This window comes from Hemitrygon akajei, chromosome 6, assembly GCF_048418815.1.
Source record: "Hemitrygon akajei chromosome 6, sHemAka1.3, whole genome shotgun sequence".
In the NCBI taxonomy this organism is placed as follows: domain Eukaryota; kingdom Metazoa; phylum Chordata; class Chondrichthyes; order Myliobatiformes; family Dasyatidae; genus Hemitrygon; species Hemitrygon akajei.
Window position 1 is genome coordinate 49,353,304 of NC_133129.1, and position 25,926 is coordinate 49,379,229.

The 25,926-nt window shown below is 39.4% G+C and overlaps 1 protein-coding gene across 1 annotated transcript in view; it reads left to right on the forward strand.

The window, feature by feature from the left end:
• LOC140729064 (ephrin type-A receptor 5-like) overlaps window positions 1-10,291 on the forward strand; it is a 326,116-nt gene extending 315,825 nt beyond the window's left edge. The window contains exons 16-17 of the mRNA XM_073048347.1: window positions 2,072-2,227; window positions 5,020-10,291. Of these exons, the coding sequence (XP_072904448.1) occupies window positions 2,072-2,227; window positions 5,020-5,125 (262 nt within the window). The 3' untranslated portion in view covers window positions 5,126-10,291. The remainder of the gene's footprint in view (window positions 1-2,071; window positions 2,228-5,019) is intronic.
• Window positions 10,292-25,926: the final 15,635 nt, after the last annotated feature.

Here is a 25,926-nt window from a genome sequence, read left to right on the forward strand (position 1 = left end):
CCACACTTGCATGTTTGAATGAGATCATCCCACCATCATTCTTCTAAACCCAAAGGAATACAGACCGAGACAGTCTAGCCTCTCTTAATATTTGTACTACCAGTTCTTTCTGGGCAGCTTTCTTCAGGGTGATATAATTGATTGTAAAACCAAGGTGGTTAAATATAAAATCTTATAATATCATGGAAACAAGATTGTAAGCAAAGCTATGTGAGGCCAAAGTAATACTTATTCCCAGTGACACAAATTGTGGAAAGCAATATGGAAAACTTCCCCTGATAGATGTGTGGTTGAATATCCCCTGTTCACTATTGATCTTTCACCATTGTGAGGAAACTGCCATCAACACCAGGGAGGAAAACTCATCCTTATTGACGGTTCTTGTCTGAACTCAAATGAACTGAATATCTGGACAGCAATACCAACGGCAACCCACACCATTCCCTGCCCACTCCTGAATTATTTTCTTATTGAAATCAAAAGTAAAGAACTTTGATTCTATTATAAAACAAAATGCATTCATAATTAAATGATTTTACTTCATTTCAATTGCTTGCTTTCTCATTTAATTTGCTGGGAAGACACCCAGGTTAGCTTTGCTGAGACCCTTCACCGACTCAATTTTGATCACTTCTACAGCGCTTCACACCCCAGTTCCACCCCAGCACCTATTTTATACTTATTTCTCATCTTTCCTTATTACATTGAAGGGGGCTATTTGGTCTCTCTTGACTATGCCATGTTTCAGAGAATCCCACTGACATTTTTAGTTCCCTGTAACCCATTCTATCTCACATGCTCATTGACTCCCCCAGATTCTCATGGTACTCACCAAACTGTGGCCAAAGAACCTGTTAGATGACCTTTGAGATGAGTGAGGAAGTTGGAGTTGCCAGTGTATCACAGCCAGGATGTGGCAACTTCACAGAGAGAGTACCAGATTCTATTACTGGCTACAAGCTGCAGAATGCCTCACACAACCGGGAAGTAAATACTATTGGAAGCAAATCTGCCTCAGAATTTCAGCAGTACAGGGGGCAACATGTCCTCAGGCTAGAGCTGATGACAATGATTTGGATGGCAAGGTTTCTTTGCAGTTCCCTCTCACTTTACTGTTTGCAACCGTGTTTTCCTCTTTGTTGTTTTATCCCCCCCCCCACTGCCTTGACACAGTGTTATTTATCATCAATAACTTTATTGTATCTTTTTCTCAATGCACTACTTCACATTATATAGTAACTAAGTGTCAGCAGATTAGCATCTACAGGTGATGTCACTGATTGTTTTCAGAGCCAGAATAACCATTCAGTAGAGGGCCCTGGCTGAACAACGTGACCTTGCCACTCTAGTAGCTGCCAGAAGAACAATGAAATTTGGAGCAATAAATCCATCCATTTTGTCGCAAAATGTGCAACATTTCTTGAGCTACAACGAGGAGGAGGTGTCAAGGCCTTCCTGTAAATCCTCTCTAGTCATTACAATAGGCAGCAACCTTTTGCCATTTTGTTAGTCAATAAATCTCTCAATTTAATGTCAGTAAATCTTCACGGCACAGTGAGAAAGTTGTTCGATCTAGGAGCAAATTGTGTCTAATACTTAACTGTCAATTCTATAATTCTGGATATCAAAGGCTTCCCTCAACTATTGGCTGAGAACTTAGAACTAATAAAAACAGAATTCCATTTTTGAATCTGAAGTGAAGGGCAGAAATATGTCAAAACAAAAATGTGGTGTGCCTGTTGCACAATACTGTGAGAAGTTGTTGGAATTGAAGTAACAAACCACAGCTAACAGACATGAAAGAAAGTCATCAAGCTTCAAAGTAGGAATGCTCTTATGCCTAGTCCTTACTTGCAGGATGGTTAAATATCAAAGGAAAATGAATAAAAAGATGCAGCTTTCTGAGGAAATATTTGCTTTTTTTAAAAAAAATATTGTTGGTACAGCCCTCCAGTATTGCCTCTGACGTAACCGAGAACTTCACTGCACATTACACCAGTACATCAGAACTGAGTTTATCAAGTACTTCAGCTTTCCTAGAGCATTTACATGACATTCCTCTTTGTTCCAGAGGATCTAACTTACTAATGGAGCACAATACGATGGGCTTCAGTGCATACCGGTCTGTGGGAGAATGGCTGGAGTCACTTAAGATGGGTCAGTACACAGAAAATTTCAATGAAAGTGGATACACCTCGTTGGATGTGGTTACCAAAATAACTCTGGAGTGAGTAACTTCCTATTCAGTGTTGCTGTTTATGCCCGATGAATGGGATTGGTGTAAACTCCCATCACTGGGAGGTATTCACGTTACTTCTGACTGCTAGTAAGGTTCTACGCACTTCAGGAAAGAAGGATCCAATGGACAAGGAGTTAAGTTCATCTTGTATTCCTATCTGATCCATATATTTATTACACTGAATTAATATCACCAGTGTATTTAACACAGTAGGTTTAATAACCAAGAGTCTCCAAATGTGTTGTTATGTTAACACCAATGAATGTTGTTAAAGGAATAAAAACAGGCACTATTGTCAGACAGGCAAAATCTAAGGAGAGGGAAATCCAGAGTTAATGGTTCAGGTCAGAACATAAAGAGTAGAACAAAAAACCTCCATTTGCCCATTTCTTTGGCTTTGTCCATAAGCAGTGGTTTACTTAATCCTCAACATTATATATGGATGAGTAGTAATCACTTTAACACCTTCATTACCAGTTCAAATGTTGTCATTCGTGTCCATCAGATGAATGTACTGTATGGTGTAATCTTTAGGAAATATTTTAGCACTTTAGTACTTCACTGTACAAATCACCATAGATCTGCTTGGAGTCTTATATACAAACGTTCCAAGCATAGTGATCAGAATTTACCTAAATTTACTCTGGAATGAACAGATTTACCTTTGGGATTTATAATCTGGGAATACCAACCAATCTTGTTTTGTATTATGGGCCCGATATAGTTCAATTTACTTACCATCCTAATCCCAAACTCATTCATATTCAGTGGCAATAACATGGGCTGTTAGTTAGTATCCTTGAGCATAGAATCCTACAGAGCAGCTTGTAAGTTCATCAAGGCATTTATTGAAGAGTCCAGCATTAAAATGCTGCAACATTATTTCTTACAGGCTCAAGGGCATTAAGGAGGGTAACCTGTGCAGTGATTATTTCACATCATTATCTGTCCCTGCTGACACCTGTCCCCTTTGCCTGCATGTTTACAGAATTCTGAGCATGAATTCTGGGAATGTGTAATTGTACCTGAATGCTCATATTTGGCCATGGGGCTTAATTGTGATTCCTATTCCTTAAATCTTTGAGTTGCACTACTTGGAGAAACATATTGTGTAAGATAATATACGTTGTGTCAGATTTGTCCACTTGCTCTTACATTGGCTTTCCAATCACCATGTGAGATGGTGAGTCCTTGGGTTAAAATTTGTGACGCAGATAAATGTGAGGCTATAAATGCTTGCCTGTTAAATAAGCCAGGACATATGACAACATCTTCTGGAGTACACACATGTAGTTAAGTACAGCAATCCAAAAATAATAGACAGTGATTCATGGTATACTTTCTCCAGTGTAATCTGAGAAATCAGTGAAATTAGAGAATGTAACAGATGTGGAAATGTTTCTTTAATTGTATGCAGTGTACACCCTATACAGCAACATATGAGCATTGTAATTTGCTCTGAATTTTGATCCATTGAAGTTATAAACTCAATGGAACTGAATTTCTGAAGCAGAATATATTGCCATTTGCTACTGTATGAATTATTTAGAAAATATGTCAAAATGTCTGCCCTATTTCCACTGTAAAAAATCCTTGAAGATATTATTTGTTACAAAATGTGAGTTTTTAAAACCATACTAAGCCACTGTCGTTTCTTAACAAACGCACTGATCTGAGATTTTATGTATAGATTGCCACTGTTTAAGATAAACATTTAAAAGTTCCATACATTTTCCAAATAATGATTTTTTTAAAAAATAATTGGTTATATTTCAACTTTGAAATGCTGTATATGTTTCTATTTTATTTTCTGTAAAATGTTTAAAAGATTAGATATAAATTATGCTCTTTACCTCCTGGTTTGTTGTCTGTGAGACTTCTTCAGTGCTGTCGGTAGTCCTGTTTAATGACATTGCTGATGTTAGATTCCAGAAATGCTTTGGAGTTGGCCTCTAACAACCACTGATGTTGGGAAGGATGGAATCCTTTCCATGGAGTTCAGTAGAGTATTAGATATTTGTGGAGAGCTTTCCTTGAAATTAGAAGTCACCAACATTACTCCACTACTACCTTCAAAATCCATATGCCATTGCATTGTAACAGGTTCTCATTATTATTGAAACAGATTCAATTTAAAACGTATATGAAGACACAATATGGCTTGACTTTGTTCTACTTTCTTAATCGATCAAAGCAAAACTGGTGGGAACATGAAAGAGGGAGGCAGAATGTAAATTACCACTCTGAGCTGGATTTCCTTCCCACTATATTGCGGAATGAGCCCCCAAATCTCTCCGTGTCTCATGCAGATTCTGGCAGAGGTCGGGTAGTGGGATGCGAGTGGTGCATCCTCATTTAATGTCATGTGTTCTCACCACCATTATTGCTCCTCCTCAGGGCATCCCAGTTGAATTATAAGAAAACTCATTTCCACAACAAGGTAGACCGGGCATGTACAATTGTTTGGAGGCACTGGAGATATATTCTATCATATGGTTATATGGCAAACGATCTGGAGCCTGACAATAAAACTTGCAATTTATGAAATGCAAACGGACTAGCTGTTATTAATTGAACTTGGACTTATTTACCGAAAGATCAGTGGCCAATTATTTCACTACTGTAGCAGAATTACTTTTAGGGATCAATTTAGCTCATGATTATTACGCAATGCATGCACACGCCTCTCCATTCTTTCCTTTAATATCTATTTTAGGTGGTGTCAGTAGAACATACTCTTTACAATTTACTTGAAAACTTGGTGCATTCTGTTCCTGCAGAGATTTGAAGAGAATCGGTGTGGGTCTTGCTGGCCACCAAAAGAAGATAATGAACAGCATTCAGGAGCTTCGAGTTCTGTTTATGAACGGCATGATGCCTGTGTGACACCCTCTAACTGCTTGAGCTGCTGCCAGCCATTCAGCACTTTTGTCTTTCTCTGTGGTTATTCCTGTGTGCTAAAGGGTGCAGGGGGGTGGGGGGAAGAACGTCTGGACCAAGAGAATGCAATTATTGCTCACTTTACTGTTTCTGTATTTGAATTCACTAATTGCTAAACCTTGAAATCATCGTCACTGGAAAACTATGTGCTTAAGACAAATCCAGCAAGGGTTGCTGTTCATCCACTTCCTTCCATAACAAGCAGCACTGAACACCTTGGCACAATTATTCCCCTGTTAGGTGGCAATGGTACCTGCATTACAAGACTCTAATTTTCTATGGAGAACATCTGATTCTGTGTCAACTTCAAATGATCTAAAAATGACAGTAGATCCATAATAGTTAACGTAAGTTTGCTGTATCAAGTTTTAATGACCAACAGTTGTGTATTGAAGAGCAATATTATTAAGTTTACTACTTTGTAGTAAGTTGTTTTGTAAATTATAAGTGCAGTTATAATATGCTATATTTAATAAGTTATAGAACGTAGTATATAAGGTCTTTGCTTGACTCGGTCTTGATCAGTTTGTATTTATTGATTAAAAATGTTAGCACGTAATGAAATGTTATTTGAAAACATATTTACTTTGCTCTTAATATTTGAATTTTCATCTGTATATATTGTACAGTTTGCTACTGCAGGGTACAGACTTTTCTGTGTAACAAATTAACTGTATAATTCGACTAAGATGAGTGACACTTAACATTTTAATTTGAGGACCCTCCTTTGGTTCCAAATGGTATGAAGCTGAGAGCTGTAATGTAATAGTGGTGTTAATTTGGATTTGCGAGATTGCATTGCAGGGAGATAAAGAACCTTCATTAACTGCAGTACTGAAGTAACAGTGTTACTCTTGCATGTTAGCTTTAACTTGCCAGGTTACTGAATGTGTGATCCAGTAATGGCATAGCGAGCGGCACATGGGACCTGGGTAAACTGGGCAAACTATTTTGTATTTCCTAATCTAATCAGATTGAAAGAATGAAACATTAACAATGCAAGATCTGGGAAGAATATGTATATTAGGCTGGATGATTTTAAGTCAATGCAGTTTATAGAAAGAGGAATATAAGTGTGGGAGCAACAGACTGGGTTAATAAAGATAAGAGATACAACTATGAACATGTTTTTTACATTTTTGAAATCTCCACCCAAGTAAGTGTGGGACTCTATTTGTAATTGTTAGTGGTACCAGAGAGTTTGTTTAGCAGTAATTTCAATTCAATGAAAGAGCCACCCAGAGTGAGATGGATAAGAATTAATATTATGCAGCATTCAGTCTGTTCCACAACATAAGTACAACTGTCTCATGTCATGCAATGTATTGAAGGGATTCTGGCAGTGAGAAGTTTTTATTTTGAAACCCAACATCAGGGCAGCAGAACACACTAGGACAAATTCTAACAAATCTCCAGGACCTAATGTTTCCCAACTCAAGGTTTGAAGGAAAGAAGGTGACGAAATCGCAGATAATCTTCTAAAGCATTCTATTTTGTAATAGTCTCTTTAGGTTGGAAAATTGCATGAGTAATTTTATTATTTAAAGAAATGTAGAAGACAGAAATTGGAATATTATATACACATTGGTTCAACATTTGTGCTGCAGAAGTTGATGGGAACTGTAATGACCAGCTGAATGATTCAGCATAAATGGATTTCATGAAGAAAGTAATGTTGATGGAGGATGGAAGTTATATTGTGTATCAGAAGGCATGTGATAAGGGTCATGTTAGAGAGGATTGCGTAAAAATAAGGTCTTTGGAACTGAAGGTAAGGTATTGATCAATTTGAAGTACAGATAGGCAGTTGAAGGCAGAGAGTAAAATTAAATGGCTTGTGTCCAAATAGGAAGGAAAACTTTTACATAGATTGTGATCTGATTGTGGGGACTCATAAAAGAATATACAGTAAAGAACTACACAGAGATACAAATTTGCTGAGTAGATTGGAGCATGAAATTCACAAGAAATTGATAGGCTGAGCAGACAGTATATGGCAGATATCCTTAACACAAATAACTGAAGTTGTTCGACTTGGATCTACGGAATTTAGATTTAAATTATATTGATATGGTAAAGGCAGTGAAGAGTGGAGGCTTAATGAAACTTAGAACTCTGTATGCATTGATTGACATTTCCTGACATTTCCAGGATCTTGATCGGAATAATAGAGACTATGCTTTTGCACTTTGGATAGTCTGAGAAAAGGATGTATACACTCACTGGTTAATTTATTAGGTACACTAACTTGTTTATGCAAATATCTAATTGTCAATCATGTGGCAGCAATTCAATGCATAAGAAAACAAGCAGACATGGTCAAGATGTTCAGTTGTTGTTCAGACCGAACACCAGAATGCAATCCAAATGACTTTGACAGTGGAATGATTGTTAGTGCCATATGGTGTGGTTTGAGTATCTCAAAAATTTCTGAACTTCTAGGATTTTCACAAACAACAGTCTCTAGAGTTTACAAAGAGTGGTACAAGAATCAAAAATCTTCCAGTGAGCAGCAGTTATGTGAGCTATAATGTCTTGATAGTGAGTGATGTCAGAGTAGAATGGCCAGACTGGTTCAAGCTGACAGGAAGGTGACAGTAATTCAAATAACCACGTGTTTCAACAGTAGTGTGCAGAAGAGCATTTCTAACACACAACACGTTGAACCTTGAAGTGGATGGGCTACAGCAGCAGAAGACCACAACTCAGAGGAGGTACCTGGTAAAGTGACTATTGAGTGCATTTTAACATTGAAGTGCTTAGAAGTTAGTAAACCTGCGCTTCCAAAGCAGGCCATGGAATTTCCTGCCATAAAATGCAGCAAATGCTATTTCAAATAATCATTTCAAAACCAAGATCAATAGCTTTCATTGGTTGAGATTGTTATAATAAAATGACGACAGCTAGATAAAGTTAGGATACAGAACAGTCATTATCTCACTGTCGGCAAAACAAACTCAAAGGACAAAACAACCTGTTCTTGCTCCTGTGTTTATACATCAGTTATATATGTATAATTGCTGTCTAGAAATTTGAAACTACAAAACAGATGAACTCACTCAATTAATCTCCACTAAAAAAAAATAGCTACTGAGGGGCTCATGAAGAACAACAGCTATGATATTAGATAAATTCAGGCTTGCTGTTAAAAGACAAATCATCTCATTAAGGAAAGCAAAGATTAATATTAATTTTCAATTAAAATGATTTTAAAAGTAAACTCCAACACTATAAAGGTTACGGTATTTCTGCTTCTCAATTTACTTGGCAATGCATATTTTATGTTCACCATTGCAGATATTTTAAAATGTGCTTTTAAAAGTTTTTTTCTCTTGGCAAGTCAGGACAGATATGCCAGTGAGTTTTATGATCAAAAGTATGTTGAAAGAAATTTCAAAACATCCAATTCTCTACAGTTGTCAGAGAAATGCATCAAAGAAGTTCACATATTCATCAACTAGAGTTGAGAATACTTTACCTTTGTAAGGGTTGACTGGTGAGCATACCAGTAACCCAACTCCTCCACCACAAAGGTCTTTGGAGCCATTTAAAGTCCCATTATCCATACAGCTATAGATACTGACTGGATCTAGATTGGTTCTACATTCAGTGTCTGAAGGTGATGAAGCAAGGCTTATCTAGATGGTGCTGATGTGCCAAACTTCTGATGGTCAGCCAAAATATGCTACGAAGTAGAATTAAATGCTTGTGCTTACACAGACTCTGAGTGCTTTATTGCTTTTGAACTTCATAAGGAAAAGCATGGTGCATGAGCACCTGACATTACCTTCCTAGCCCTGAGTCAGTAATAGGTCTTTGAATTGCATATTAAATCAGGTCTTTCATCTGACACAGCTCCTTGTGAATGTGCTAGCTGGTCAACCCTCAGTGTTTATAGGACATCAAGCTGAATGATCCAATTTATGCCAATGATCATCTTATTAAAATGATAATTTGGCCCCTTTTCATTCTGAAAAGCACAGAAACATTTCCTTTATATTTGCTCTCTTCTTTTCATTCGAGTAACTGCGGCAATAATAACATCACCTATTTGACCCTGCACAAATCAATGCCAGTTCTGTGGAGATGGTTGATAGACATCTCCACACCTGAGTTTTTCACGCTCAATCCATAAATTATAAAGTCAAGCTTTTATCCTGTTGTGTTTTCAATCTGTTTTAGTCTGTTCTGTGAAAACCACATTTATCTGAGATCTGCATAAATGGCCATCCCATTTATGTATTTATGGATGTGACTGACAGTCAGTCCCAGGGTTAGAAAGTGACCACCTCATGCACATGGGCCAGGCAGACAAACATGCCAATTGAGAGAGGGCTTGAAATTGGAAGGATTGCCTGTCCGCGTTGGACAGAAAGATGTCTTAAAAAGCTCAGTCCACCACCATGGTGGCGACAATGCAATGGTTGAGTCCTTTGGTGAAGCCCCATCTAGAGAAGACTGACATAACTCACCTTCATTGGTGTAATGTCCAGCACTCAGTTTAGCATTATCTGAGTTGAATTCCTTGTGGACCAATGTCATGTTGGCAGAAATGATCAGACTTAATGAATATATGAGAGTAGGGATTGTGCAAAAGTGGAATATATTCCCAGAGTTGTGTGCACTTGGAGTGAAGGCAGATTGTGGTACTGGTGTGGGGGAAGTATTTTAATGAAAAGAATAAAGTGCATGATTATTGGGAGATTTCCTGTGAACTACTGCAAGAACATGAAACTATTTCTATTGCTAACTCGATCATTTTGAATTGTGCATTATCTTTGTGTTGATGTTATTAAGGTGCATTCAGGAATTTTTAAAGAAACGTATATTCACTTCTTTTAGGTGATCTGTAAACTGAAACAGTATACAGATTAATTCACATGCAGCAAAGCAGCTTACAGTGGAGCAGGGTGATCCAACCAACAGCACTTGATGCTTTCAGTTACTGGGTAATAAGCAAACACATGAACACTGTTAGAGTTGAGATTTGCTTTTGGTTGTTTATGACGAAATTAAATTTTAACAGCTTTAGCGTGCTTTATTTATTTTAAGAGCTGTATCCGAACACTGTGTGTGTATTTGTTTGTGTACATGTTTTTGTAGTGTAAGATATGAGATTTTATATTTTCATAAAAAATAAATTTTTATATCATTACATGTGAATCTCAATTTGTGTATCAATAATAATAAAAAAACAGAGCTATACATTTCACATTCCACTTCACTTCCATAACAAAATTATTTGGGAAACAATATTATAATAGAACCAGAACCAAACATTGGTGCATGAAAATTGTGAGGTGAGTGTGAAGCAGAAGTGTAGGGTTCAGGTACGGATTGGAAAAGAGGTCAGAGCAGGATCACAGCTACACAGGGAAACAGGAGAGGGAGTAGGCCACTTGACCTCTCATGTTTGCACTACCATTCAACATGAGGATGGTTAATCTACCAACGACCTCAATACCAGTTCTCCATAAATAGCCTCAAGGATTTAGCCTCCACAACCTCTCTGGGGTAGAGAATTCCAGGGATTCACAAGGAGAAAGTAGGAGAAAGGGAGAACAGAGAGAAAGAGGGAAGGAAATAGTGAGAAGGGAAGAGGGGTTCAGTTGGTGCAAAATGGAAAAGAACCCTGACAACAGATATCACAGTGATCAGTGTGCTATTAGTTTGAGCTTGGACTACCAGTAATGTAACTGTTTAAATGAAGTACAACTCATTTGGGAATGAAGATGTTAGAGAAACCTTTATGGCTCCTCTGAGTAACTATCCCCACTCCCAAATTATGTGTACCAGGTTGTTGTTAATGGTTATATATATATATATATATATATATATATACACACACACACATACATACACAGTCAACTTCGTGGGAGCATCTATCAGAAGCCTGTAATGGTCTCAGTCAACAATTGTTTTCTTCCATTTATCTGGAAAATGAGAATGCAGACAGTCCTTTCCTTCCTGCCTTGTGCATCTCAGTCTCCTCTCTCTCCCCCTGGTACCAGCTGCCGTCAGGTTGGGCAGCATGATAAGATCTCCATCTGATCTGTGTGTGAAGCATCACACACTGATACAGCTAGCAAATGTTAAAGGGACAGGGCAGGATTCTCATCATTTTCATTGTATGATAGCTGAATGTCTAAATTAGAATTATAATAGTTGCTTCAACAAGTTCATGCTACTAATTTTGTATTGAGCTAGCCTAATTCAAAAATAGGCAATGATTTCAATTGGCTTAGATTTCACATCAGTCATTGCATTGTTAAAAGAAAACCATCAAAGACCATCAGTGAATGAATCAGTGAGGAAATAAAAAAAACATGTAGTTTGGAACTAGCTCACTAAACTGCTTTGATTGGGCAATGTCTGATGCCCCAGTGTTTAGTGAAGTGTTTGAACATTTAGCGGAGTCCAGAAGGATGGGAGAGGTGATCTCACTGATGCCTACAGGATACTAAAAGGCCTGGATAGAGTGAATGTGGAGAGGACTTTTCCATCAGTTAGAGAGTATAGGATGCCTCAGAACAATGGGACACTATTTTGAAAATGAGATGGAGGGTGGTTAACTGGAGGGTGGTTAATCTGTGGAATTTGTTGCCACTGAGTGCTGTGGAGGCTAAGTCAATGAGTGTATTTAAGTAAAAGAGATAGATTCTTGAATAGGAGGGGGATTAAGCATGGTGCAGAGAAAGCAGAGGAATGGGTTTGAAAAAAAAAACAGCAGAGCAGACCCAATAGGTAACACGGCCTAATTCTGCTCTTATATCTTATGGTCTTATGGAATTTACTCCCTGGAGATTGTTATAGAAAACCAGAATATATCTTTTCTTAACAAACTGTTGATCACCTTTCCTTTTTCAAAAACAACAAATGCAAATTCAACAACTGGCAGAGTGTAATAAGGACACCAAGATTATCAGCCCTTTAATGCATCCTTGTGACGCAATAATCACAATTTCACAACATCTGGAAAAATTGCTAAATGTCAGATGAAACAAGAAGCAAAACAGATGCAAGATACCTGTTACAGCACAACCCCTGTTTTGCTCAACAGGTCAGGAAGCTTCTGTGGAGAAGGAAAAGCAACGGTTAATACTTCCACAGCAATGGCCTCACTGTCATTCTGAGAGAAGGTCATCAACTTGAAGCATTAACTGTGCCTTCCTGCCTCTCTGACCCACTCTGTCTCTTCAGCATTTTCTGTCATTTTAATTCGCCTGTGGTGAGCAAGCAGTGTTATGTTTGATTAATGAAGAATAATTAGACATGCCATGAACCACAATTTCAGGCCATTATTTTAACCTTGACTGCACAAGTCTGTGGCACTTTGCATAGTTTCATTTCAAAACAGATTAACAGCAGGGATCCTGACTCAACTGCTAGGTACAGACAAATATGAATTTACTGAAAAACATTTTAAATCCATCTGGATGATCCTCTAACAGTAAACAAGGATAGAAACGTTAATACAAAGTAAGGATTGTGTCAAAGCTGAACCTAGATAGGGGTGTGTGCGGAGAAGCAGAAACCAAGTTCCACCTACCAATATGTGATTATGTTAGGGGGGGGGGGGGGAAGGGTGTGTGTGTGTGTGTGTGTGTGTGCGCGCGCGCGCGCGTTTAACATGCCGTCTAAAAAAGCATTGTCAAGTTTAAATTCTTATACAATCTCCTACATACAGAATAGCACAGGATGAAAAAAAACATGTTTTTCATCCCTGGAGTTCTGAAGTGAATCACAAAACACAGCAACTGTTGGTCTCCTTCTGGAATGCCACTTTTGTACGAGATCCCAAATGTCAGTGTGGCCATAGTCATGGTCCTACACCTGAATCTAACGATCCTGTGGAGCTGAGTACGGAAGCTAGCCTGAGTTTTCACTGCGGGGTGAAGGGAGTGCAGTTTTCAATGAGTTACTAAAGCACCTCCTGCCTGGAAATTAAATCACATACAACCATGATTTATGACCCTGTAATCCATGTGAGCTAAGACATGAATGAAAATGGTGGGGAGGGGGTGGTGGTGATTATACTTGGATCAGAGTCCACTATTCTCAAAGTGTGAGTTTGCTTGATAACATGTGGAGGACACCACATGCAATGCAGATAGAGCTTCTCCCACAGCCTATTTCATGAGGCATAAAGCAGGAATGTGTCAATGGGTTCTGTTGCCTACCAACCTGCTGTGGTAATTCTATTGTACCTACTTCTCAGTGAGGTGCACAACAGAGTCATCCCAGCTTTCCCATCTTCCGATAAATTCTTTATTGAGTGATCTCCAACACAATAACATTGCATCATTTCAAGCACAATAAGCCAACAAGTAATAATGGTATATCGAAATAAAAGCATAAATAAAGGAAATCTGTGATGGTTTATTCTCCTTTGGAAGAATGCTTTCAGATCATGCACAACAATAATGAGCTGTTGGTACTGGTACTTGGTTTAATATTGTCACATGTTCTGAGATACAGTAAAAAGCTGGTGTTTGCATGCCATCCAGACAGACCATTCCAGGTATAAGGTATTTAAAAAATAATAAGGTACGTATCTCAGGCTTGGGTGAGATAATGTATCTTGTAAGTTACTCACTTTCTGTTCTTATTTGTTCATTCCTGATGTGTTTGGGCTTTGTGAGTTTCGACAGAGTGGCTCCAGGGGCAGTGTTCTGTACTGTGTGTGGGATGTGGGAAGTCTGGGAGATCTCCAGTCTCCTGGATAAACACCTCTGCACCAGGTGCTCCGAGCTGCAACTCCTGAGAGAACGTATTAAGGAAATGGATTTGCAGCTCGATGACCCTCGACACATATGGGAGAATAAGGAGGCAATAAACAGGAGCTACAGGGAAATAGTCACCTCTGGATAGCAGGAATTTGGTAACTGGGTGACTGTCAGGAGAATGAAGGGAAATGTACAGCCAGTGCAGAGGACACCTGTGGCTGTACCCCTCAATAATAAGTATACAATGTTGGATACTATTGAGGGGGCAACCTACCATGGGGAGCTACAATGACTAGGTCTCTAGCACTGTGTCTGTTGCTGTGGCTCAGAAGAGCAGAGAGGTGAAGGGGATTGCAGAGCTGATAGGAGATTCCTTAGTTAGAGGAACAGAAATGAGGTTCCATGGGCACAGGAGACACCCAGTGTGTTGCCTCCCTGGTGCCAGCATCAGGGATGTCTCAGATTGGATCTGTGGCATTCACAAGGGATACTGCCAGAAGTCTTGGTACGTATTGGCACCAGTGACATAGGTAGACAATGAGAGGAGTTCCTGAAGGGAAATTTCAGGGAGCTGGGTAGAAAGTTGAGAAACAGGAGCTCGAGGGTAGTAATCTCTGGATAACTGCCTGTGCCACATACCAGTGAGGGTAAGAATAGAATGATTCGATAGGTGAATGCGTGGCTGACTAACTGGTACAGGGGACAGGGGTTCAGATTTAAGGATCATTGGGATCTCTTCTGGGGAAGCTACGACCTGTACAAAAGGGATGGTTACACCTAAACCAAAGGGGATTCAATGTCCTTGCAGGCAGGTTGGTCAGATATAATTTAAAATGATGTAGTTGGTTTACAAACAGAGGCAATCAGTAGTGAGAAAAGGCTGTTAATAGGGCAAAATTGCAGTCAACAGGATGAGTTGCAATGTAAATAGTGGACAAACTTGAAAAAGGTAAATATAGGACACAAGCTGTTTTATTTGAATGCACACAGTATATGGAATAAGGTAGATGAACTCTGCACAGTTACAGATTAGCATGTATGATGTTGTAGGCATCACTGATTCAAGCTGAAAGAAGATTATAGCTGGGAGCTAAATGTCCAAGGATACACATTGTGTTGAAAGGACGGGCAGGAAGTCTGAGTGGGCGGCATTGCTCTGTTGGTAAAAAATGAAATCAAATCATAAGAAAGAGGGACACAATTCTATAGGGGCACAATTGAAAGCATCCTGACTGGTATGGGAACTGTACTTCCCTCAATCGCAGAACTCTGCAGAGAGTGGTGTGGTCAACCCAGCACATCCATAGATGTGAACTTCCCACTATTCAGGACATTTACTAAGACAGGTGTATAAAAAGGGCCTGGAGGATCATTTGGGAAGAGAGTCACCCAACCACAAGCTGTTCCAGCTGCTACCATCCAGGAAATGGTACTGCAGTATAAAATCCAGGACCAACAGGCTCCAGGACAGCATGCTTAACTCATGCTGACGCAATTGTATTTCTATGTGATATTGACTATCCTGTTGTACATACTATTTATTATAAATTACTATAAACTGCACACTGCACATTTAGACTGAGACATAGTGTAAAGATTTTTACTCCTCATGTATATGAAGGATGTAAATAATAAAGTCAATTCAAGTCAATTCAATTCAGTTCAGGTGATATAGGGTCAGAAGGTGTTGAATCATTGTGAATAGAGCAGAGGAACTGCAAGGGTAAAAAGACTCTGATTTGAGTTGAATACAGACCCCAAACAGTAGTAAGGGTGTGGGCTACAAATTACAATGGAAGGTAGAAAATGTATGCCAAAAGGGCAATGTTACAATAGTCATGGGGGATTTCAATATGCGGGTAGAATGGGAAAATCAGATTGGTGCTGGATTTCAAGAAGGGCGGGATTTCTAGAATGCCTACGAGCTGGCTTTTTAGAGCAGCTCATGGGTGAGCCTGCTAGGAGATCAACTATTCTGGATTGGATGTTGTGTAATGAAGTGGAATTGATCAGCGAGCTTCAGGTAAAAAAACCCTCTGGAAAGTGATCATAATAGATAGATAGATACTTTATTCATCCCCATGGGGAAATTCAACATTTTTTCCAATGTCCCATACACTTATTGTAGCAAAACTAATTACATACAATACTTAACTCAGTAAAAATATGATATGCATCTAAAATCACCCTCTCAAAAAGCATTAATAATAGCTTTTAAAAAGTTCTTAAGTAGTTTACTTAAATACATTGAGTCCTAACCCCGGCACTTTAACATATCTTACTCCTGGCGGTTGAATTGTAAAGCCGAATGGCATTGGGGAGTATTGATCTCTTCATCCTGTCTGAGAAGCATTGCATCGATAGCAACCTGTCGCTGAAACTGCTTCTCTGTCTCTGGATGGTGCTATGTAGAGGATGTTCAGGGTTTTCCATAATTGACCGTAGCCTACTCAGTGCCCTTCGCTCTGCTACCGATGTTATACTCTCCAGTACTTTGCCCACGACAGAGCCCGCCTTCCTTACCAGCTTATTAAGACGTGAGGCGTCCCTCTTCTTAATGCTGCCTCCCCAACACGCCACCACAAAGAAGAGGGCGCTCTCCACAACTGACCTATAGAACATCTTCAGCATCTCACTACAAACATTGAATGACGCCAACCTTCTAAGGAAGTACAGTCGACTCTGTGCCTTCCTGCACAAGGCATCTGTGTTGGCAGTCCAGTCTAGCTTCTCGTCTAACTGTACTCCCAGATACTTGTAGGTCTTAACCTGCACCACACATTCTCCATTAATGATCACTGGCTCCATATGAGGCCTAGATCTCCTAAAGTCCTAAAGTCAAATATTGGTATTTGACCAATATGATCAAATACACCCTGAAATCTGAGAAAGAGAAGCTAAAGCCAGACGTAGCAGTATTACAGTGGAGTAGGGGGAATTACAGAGGCATGAGAAAGGAATTGAACAGAATTGAATAGAAAAGGACACAGGTCGGGATGACAGGCAGAGCAACAAAGGCAGGAATTTTGGGAAGCGATTCAGAAGGTACAGGATATATACATCCCAAAGAAGAAGACGTATTCTAAAGGCAAGATGATGCATTTGGCTAACAAGAGAAGTCAAAGCAACATAAAAACCAGAGAGGGCATATAGTATAATAGAACAAAAATAGAATACAAAAGTAAGTTAATCAATAATATTAAGGAGGATACCAAAAGCTTCTTCAGAAACATAAAGTGTAAAGGAGAGGATATTGGACTACTGGAAAACGATGCTGGAGAGGTATACATGAAGGAGAAGGAAATCGCGGAAAAATTCTTTCTTTCTTTTCAAATCTTTTTATTATTATTATTATCATCCAAGATAACAAGAGTACATCGAAGTAACACAATGTCTCAAAGGGAAGAAAAACAATGTTTCAAGGATTAAAAAATATGGTGAAACAAAAAAAAGAAAAGAAAAAAAAATCTACTACAGCAAGAAAACAGTGAGGGGAAAAAAGAACCCATTAGGTGTTCAACCCCGGAGCCATGCGTCGTACAAGAAGCTTCTAAAGATATACATCAAACAGCCAGCAAAAAAAAAAAATTATACCAAAATTTACAATTGGATCGTGGAGAAAATCTATCAATTAACTCAAAAAATGGTAGTAATGAGCAAATGAACCCCATCTTTTCACAAAATCAAACATAGGTTCGAAGGTTCGACTTCTAATTTTCTCCAAACTAAGACATAGCATCACTTGAGAGAACCATTGTGACAGAGTGGGAGCCGACGTATCCTTCCACTTCAACGGAATGGCCCTCCTAACTATCAATGTAACAAACGCAATAACATGTTGGTCAGACAAAGAAATACCACGGTTATTTTGAGGAATTATTCCAAAGAGCACAGTTAATTTGTTAGATTGTAAATTATGAACCCTTTGATGAAGGGTCCCATTGGAAGAAGTTATAATTTATTATTACAATGGGATAAGCACCCTTTTTTAAGATTACACTGGATTGGGAAAAGGAATTTAATTTCACTTTTATGACAGAGGATTGGATGCGGATCTTGAAGTTGGTTAACTCTTCTTCGATTTGTGCTAGTCATTCATTGATTCAATTAAAAATTGTACATCGTTACTATTTGACGAAGGAGAAATTGTCTAAAATCTTTCCTAATGTTGATAGTTATTGTGATAGATGTAAAACTGAGACAGCTACACTGACACACATGTTTTGGTCTTGCTCTATACTGGAACAGTTTTGGAAGTCAGTTTTTTCCACAATTTCTAAAGCACTTAAACCTAACAAAATCGCGGAAAAATTGAACAAGTATATTTGCATCAGCCTTCACTGTGGAAGATACTGGCAGTATGGTGGAAGTTTCAGGTGTCAGCGGTCATGAAGTTGGTAAAGTTACCTCTTACTATTCAGAAAGTTTTTGGGAAACTGATGGGTCTGAAGGTGGACCTGAAGCTGTACATCCCAGGGTTCTGAACGAGGCAGCTGAAGAGATTGTGGAAGTACTAGTAATGATCTTTCAAGAATCACTATATTCTGGAATGGTTCCAGAAGACTGGAAAATTGCAAATGTTACTTCGCTCTTCAAGAAGGGAGAGAGACAGAAGAAAAGAAACTAATGGCCATTTAGTCTGATCTCAGTGGTGAGGAAGATGTTGGAGTCGATTCTTAAGGATAAGGTCAGCATGGCTTCCTCAAGGGAAAATCTTGCCTGATAAATCTGTTGGAACTCTGAAGAAATAACAAGCGGGATAGACAAAGGGGAATCGGCTGATGTTGTGCCCTTTGATTTTCAGAAGAACTTTGACGAGATGCCAAACATGAAGGTGCTTAATAAGCTATAAGCCCATGGTATTACAGGACAGATTTGAGCATGGATAAAGTCGAGGCTGATTGGCAGGTGGCAATGAGTGGGAAGGGAACCTTTTCTGGTTGACTGTTGGTGACTAGTGGTGTACCCCAGGGGTTTGTGTTGAGACTAACTCTTTTTACCTTATATGTCAATGATTTGGATGTTGGAATAGATAGCTTTGTTGCAAAGTTTTCAGATGATACAAAGATAGGTGGAGGAGCTGTTAGTTTTGAGGAAATAGAGAGGCTACAGAAGGACAGACAGATGATGAGAATGGGTAAAGAAGTGGCAGATGGAATGTAGTGTTGGGAAGTTTATGACTATGCACTTTGGCAGAAGAGGTGAAAGGGTTGACGATATATTTTTCAAATGGAGAGAAAATACAAAAAAAATCTGAGATGCAAAGGGATTTGGGAGTCCTTGTGCGGGATTCCATAAAAGTTAACTTGCAGGTTGAGTCTGTGGTGAAGAAGGCAAATGTGATGTTAGCATTAATTTCAAGAGAACTAGAGTATAAAAGCAAGGATGTAATGTTGAGACTTTATAAAGTACTGATGAGTCCTCATTTGGAATATTGAGCTTCTTATCATCAGAATCAGAATCAGAATCAGACTTTAATCGCCAAGTACCTATGCACATACAAGGAATTTACTTCCAGCAGATGTTGTCTCTCTGCTCTTAACAATAATAATGATAAATATAAATGAAAAATATAGATTATACATACAGGTAGTGCGATCCAAGTAATAGTTAGCTGACAGTTAACCGGCAGTTAACTGTTCAGCAAAGTGATCGCAGTAGGGAAAAAACTTCTCCAGTGCCTATTAGTCTTAGTCTGGAGGGATCTGAAGCGCCTACCAGACGGAAGCAGATCAAACAGTCCGTGCGTATCATAGAAAGGATGTGCTGTAAACTGGAGAGGGTTAAAGGAGTTTCACAAAAATAATTCCAGGATTAAATGTCGTGCCATATGAAGAGCACTTGATAGCTCTAGGCCTGTATTCACTGGAATTCAGAAGAATGAGGGGTGACCTCATTGAAACCTATTGAATGTTGAAAAGCCTTGATAGAGTGGATATGGAGAGGATGTTTCCTATGGTGGGAGAATCTAAGACCAGAGGACATAGCCTCAGAATAGAGGGCATCTTTTTAAAACAAAGATGAGGCGGAATTCCTTTAGCTAGAGAGTGGCAAATCTGTGGAATTCTTTGGTACAGACAGCTGTGGAGGCCAAATATTTATGTATATTTAAGGCAGATTTTGATAGATTCTTTATTGGTCTGGGCATGAAGGGATATGGGGGGAGGCAGGAGATTGGAATTGAAAGGAAAATGGGATTAGCCATGATGAAATGGCAGTGCAGACTCAATGGGCCAAATAGCCTAATTCTGACTGGATGGGGGGAGAGATGGTGAGAGTTGTGGCTATGAAACAATCTCAGGTTCTGGGTCCAGCTTCATAGTGATTGTAGGAGTTGACTCTGGGTCTGCTAGAAGTGGTTCTGACAGCTCTGCCCACCCTTCTTCTCTAACAATGGACTCTGCTCTCCTCAACTGATTGACAAGTCATCTCCAGCTGACAACTGATGCAATCTCTGAAGTGTAGGAGAGGGGTGCAGTTCTGTACTTTATTTTGCCAGGTACCCACTTTTGAAGACCTCTGCAGTCATTTGCCAGGACTGCTTGTTCAGGAATGAAACATTGAATCTCCTTGTTTGAGGAGCCCTCTCTTTTCTCAGCTGTTGGTCCTGCATGCTCCTTCTGAGATTACGTTTGAGGAGATCCAAATGTGAGCTCAAGAGATGACCCAGGAATAGCATAGCTGGTGAATTGTTGGTTGCAGTGTGTGCTGCATTTTGATATGCAATGAGGAAATTGGTGAACTTCTGATTCAGTGCCAGTGCAGTATGTTCTGCTGACATTGATCACAGTGTGTTCTTTAGACTCTGGAAAAGCCTTTCCACCAAGTCAATTGTAGCTGGGTGGTACACTGCAGATGTAATATGTCTTATTCTATTCATCTTCAGTGATGATTGAAACTGTTCTGCAACAAACTGTGGCCCATTGTTACTGACTAAGTGTTCTGGAACACCAGTCTTTGAGAAGAGACATCAACAGTGTGCAAGGCTGTAGTGGAGGCTATTGGGATCACTTTAGGCCATTTTGTAGTTGTATCCACTTGTAACACCTGCCCAACAGACTGGTATATGTCTAGGGGAAGAACTCCAGCCACTCCCCAACCCCACCTCCCGTATACGCAGGTGCTGTGGAAAACAAGTTAATGCAGCGACGCACATACACAATATCAAACTCACACCAGATACCATTATAGAATATACTTTAACGATTTTACTAGAACTAAAAGGTTACTAACAATACAGTATATATGAAGGAAAATAAAATAAAATAAAAAGGCACCAAAACTTATCAGAGTTCAATCAGTTTAGTGCACATCATTGGAGCTCAACCATCGAACCATTCGACCCCTCGTCGCTTTCTGCTGACCTCCATGTCCTTGCACCTGGGACCACCCTGGTGGTCGACCGAGCAGTGCCGCACATGTCCACCTTCCTTGGCGTCCTCTTCCCGACTCCCTGAAAAGACCGCGAAAACTCCCCAGCTCCCAGACCCACGAGACAAAATAACATTTCCCCAATGGTTAACAAATGAATACAATCCCGATATCAGCAAGTCTAAAGCTAAACAACTGCGAGAGAAAGCACTTATCATAACAAAGAAGCATTCCTACTCTTAACAAAACAAAGAAGCCATTTTGATTAACATACACAGTACTTTGTACACACTGCTATCAAGAAACTTGTCCCCATGAATGGTCTGGCAAAATCCACATGAATCCATGCAGGCCATTCTCAGGGATGGAGAAGCGCGGCTCTTGGCATCTTCTGAATGTGTTGGCATCCTAAATAGTACATGGTGAGCTACTTGATCTGCTGATCTATCCCAGGCTGCTAAACAAATCTCCACATCGATGCTTTTATTTTGGCCATGCTCAGATGATTGGCTTGTAGCTCCTCTAACACTACAGCTCTCAAAAACTCTCAAACCTGATATAAGGCAACGTCCGTCAAGTGCAAGGTCTGGTAAAATGGGGGAAATGGAGTTTCTTCTGCATATTCCAGCCACTTTGAGGTGTCTTGTAGACAGTCTAGGGTCATTTATGGTTTCCATTTGGATCATCTCTGCCATAATTTGATTTGGGTAAGGGAGAAAGTGTTAGCAGGAGTATCTGCATTTGTAAATTTTTCCGGTCCAAGAGTAAGCAGGACAATCCATTAGCTTTTCCATGATTCATTGTCCTCTTGAATTTGATCTTGTAATTGTGTCCTGCAAGAAACAGAGTCAATTTCTGCATTTATGCTGCTTCCATTAGTGGGACACTCTTCTGTGGATTGAAAATTTGCCTCAATGATTGATAATCAGTAATGAGAGTAAACTCTCTCCCATACATAAAACATAGAGTCTTAGAGAAGTAAAGCACAGAAACAGGTCCTTTGGCCCATCTAGTTCATGCCAAAACATTTATACTGTCTGCTCCCATAGATCTGCGCTGGGGCCATAGCCTTCCATACCCCTACCATCCATGTAACTATCCAAACTTCTCTTAAACATTGAAATCAAGCTTGTATGCACCACTTGCACTGGCAGCTTGTTCCATATTCTCATAACCCTCTGAATGAAAAGGTTTCCCCTTATGTTCCCCTTAAGCTTCTCATTTTTCACCCTTAATCCATGACCTGTGGTTGTAGTTCCACCCAAACCCAGGGGAAAATGCTTCCTTGTATTTACCCTTCTATACCCCTTGTAATGTTGTATATCTCTATCAAAACTCCTCTCAATCTTCTACTTTCTAAAGAATAAAGTCCTAATCTATTCAGTCTTTCCGTATAACTCAGGCCCTCCAGACCTGGCAACATCCTTGTATATTTTCTTTGTTCCCTTTCAGACCTTGTTTATATTTTTCCTCTAGGTAGGTGACCAGAACTGCACACAATGCTCCAAATTAGCAATGTCTTCAACATAACATCCCATCCCCTATATTCAATACATTGATTTATGAAAAGCAATATGCCAGATTTCTTTATGATCTTACTTACATGTGACACCAGAATCCATAAATTATTGATGTACATCCTCAGATCTTTTTGTTCTACAGCACTCCTCAGTGCCCGACCATTCACACTGTAAGACCTACCCTGGTTGGTTCTACTAAAGTGCAAATCCTCACACTTGTCTGCATTAAATTCCATCTGCAATTTTACAGCCCATTTTTTCCAGTTGATGCAGATCCCTCTGCAAGCCATGATAGCCTTCCTCACAGTCCACTACATCCCCAATCTTGGTGTAATCCCCAATATTTGCTACTCCAGTTAACCACATTATCATCCAGATAATGGATATAGAAGATAAACAAAGGACCCAGTGCTGATCCTTCTGGCACACCATTAGTCATTGGCCTCCAGTCAGAGAGGCAACACCACTGCCATTCTCTGGCTTCTCCTCAATGTCTAATCCAATTCACCTGAAAGCCAAGTGATTAAACCTTCTTGACCAGCCTCCCATGGGGCTCCTTATCAAATGCCTAACTAATGTCCATGTGGACAACATCCGCTACTTTGCCTTTTTGACTTTCCTGGTAACTTGCTTGCAAAACTCTAAGATTTATAAGTTTGCCATTTATTTCTGTTGTAAGCCATATTGCTTATCTACTGTTAGTTTTTGCACTGTGAATGTCAAAGCTATCCAGTCCTGTGTCATTCTCATCATTAAAAGCATGCAGATCAATGCTCTTTTTGAAACTGCAACTTTACTTTTTATGGTTTTCTCTTGCCTATGCAGTCCATTTATTTTTGCCTGGCCAACATGCTCTTTGCATGTGTCCTAGGTTGTCGCATTTTCTGCAAGTTCTGCCCTTAAACCTGCTTTGGTCTGGTGTTTGTGAGCCGTTGCCACAATGATAACACAATTTGTTTGGCCAGGCTCATTTCTCAGGAGATATTGCAATTCTGTTCACGGTCACTTTCATTCCTGACTGCAACTCAATTGTGCTTCTCTCTGCTGTATCCATCTCCACTGCTATTTCTACTGCTCATTTAAATATAAGCTGTTCTTCAGTTAGGAGCCATTTTGAATACTTTCTTGTAAGATTCTACAAACCAAATGATTTCTCAATTCATCATTAAGTCCATCATTGAACTGACAATGCTCAGACTATCTTTCTAATTCAGCCATGTAAGTTGAAAGGATCTTTCCTTTTTATTCTGCTTATGGAACCTAAGGCATTCTGAAATCAACTGTGGTTTCAGTTCTAAATGCTCCTGCATTACACTCACGATATCAGCAAAGTTGGCTCATTTTGGCTGGTTTGGTTGAAGCAATTATATTTCTAATCAAACTGTATGTTTTTCCATTTATTACACTTTGAAAAATTGGCACTAGCTTCTCATTGGCTGTTTCATTTGCGTCAAAATACTGCTCAATCCATTCTGTATACACCAGCCAGTTATCTTTTGTGCAATCGGACGTGTCTCTGTTTACAATGTAGCCAGCCATTTCTGCTCTTTTTTGGTGAGGATTATCACCCAGTACTCCTTGTTTAAGAACCTGTGAAATCTTCTGTTTTATTTAAAACTCCACCTTCTCTATCCTTTCCCGAAGAAGCATGTGCTGCACTGTTCTTTTACTCGACCATTTCTTGCTGTGTTTTCTTTTAAATCAAACGTGTTGTGCACTTCAACAGGTATGTGGTTGTCTTGTCTTTGTTTAAAATTTCCTCATTGCCTCCAAAACATAAAACTAATTGAAGGAAAAATATGAGAAGACCGGGAGAATGTGTTAACTTGGTTTTTACTTTAAACAAGGTGCTCACATATGACGAGGTGACATAATGACATATACCATTTATGAATTTTATATATAACCCATAATGAATTATTTAAACAAACAAAGAAACAATACAAATTTATTCAACTTCTACTGAAATATTAAATACACAATAGTTTTAGAGATCAGGAATTTTTTTATATCACATGGGATGTCCAATCATGAACCTGATAACAATGAGAAAAAGCTGTCCTTCGGTCTTGTGATACACCTTCTTCAACGTTTGTATCTTCTGTACAATGGAAGAGAGGAGAAATGAGAAAGATCAGGGTGAGAGGGTCCCTGGTCATATTGGCCTTCCCAGAGCAGCAGGACACAGCAGAAAGTATAGATTGGAAACTCCCATCAACTTTAATGGCTTCGTCTCAGCCCAGCAAACAGAAAGCCGTCAGTCTGAAGTATTGCCTGTTTTCCCCTCTCTCCAGGTTGATCTCTTGTGTTCTGAGCATAGAACTGGTTTAGTAATTCATTGACAGAAGTATCATTCTGCTCTGGAAAGCTGCCCACCGTTCCAGGATCATTCTGAACAGCAAAGGTTATCCATAGTTTCTCTTTGAAACAACTTATTCTAGTCCCTCCACTGCCTCCAGGAACCTCACCTCCAACTGCAGACGCAAGGAGGTGTGTGCAGCTCTCTCATTCAGACTGACAACGTTAGCAAAGCCTGGTCTGTCTTCCTCCCCTGGTCCCCTTGTCTTGCTCTGCCCATCTCACACATTTCTTTGTTGTTGTCTTCCTTAGAATCACTCATGCATCTCACCTTTGTTCCCAATAGACTGTGACACACAGCAGCTTCTCTCCTTTCAGTCCCACACTCCTTCTGATTCTCAGACCCAGCTACTGCTGTCTGTATCATGACTCTATTACTCCTGTGTATCCATTGATCCTGCTTTGTAAATGCCTCAGTTTTAAATTCCCTCCACAACTTCTTTCTGCAATTTCCTCTAGGCCTCAGGTCCTCCACCATATAGTGGAATGCAAAAGTTTGGGCACCCCGGTCAAAATTTCTGTTACTAGCTAAGTGAGTAAAAGATGACCTGATTTCCAAAAGGCATAAAGATGACACATTTGTTTAATATTTTAAGCAAGATTACTTTTTTAATTTCCATTTTTTACAGTTTCAGAATAACAAAAAAGGAAAAGGGCCTGAAGCAAAAGTTTGGGCACCCTGCATGGTCAGTACTTAGTAACAACCCCTTTGGCAAGTATCACAGCTTGTAAATGCTTTCTGCAGCCAGTGAAGAGTCTTTCAATTCTTGTT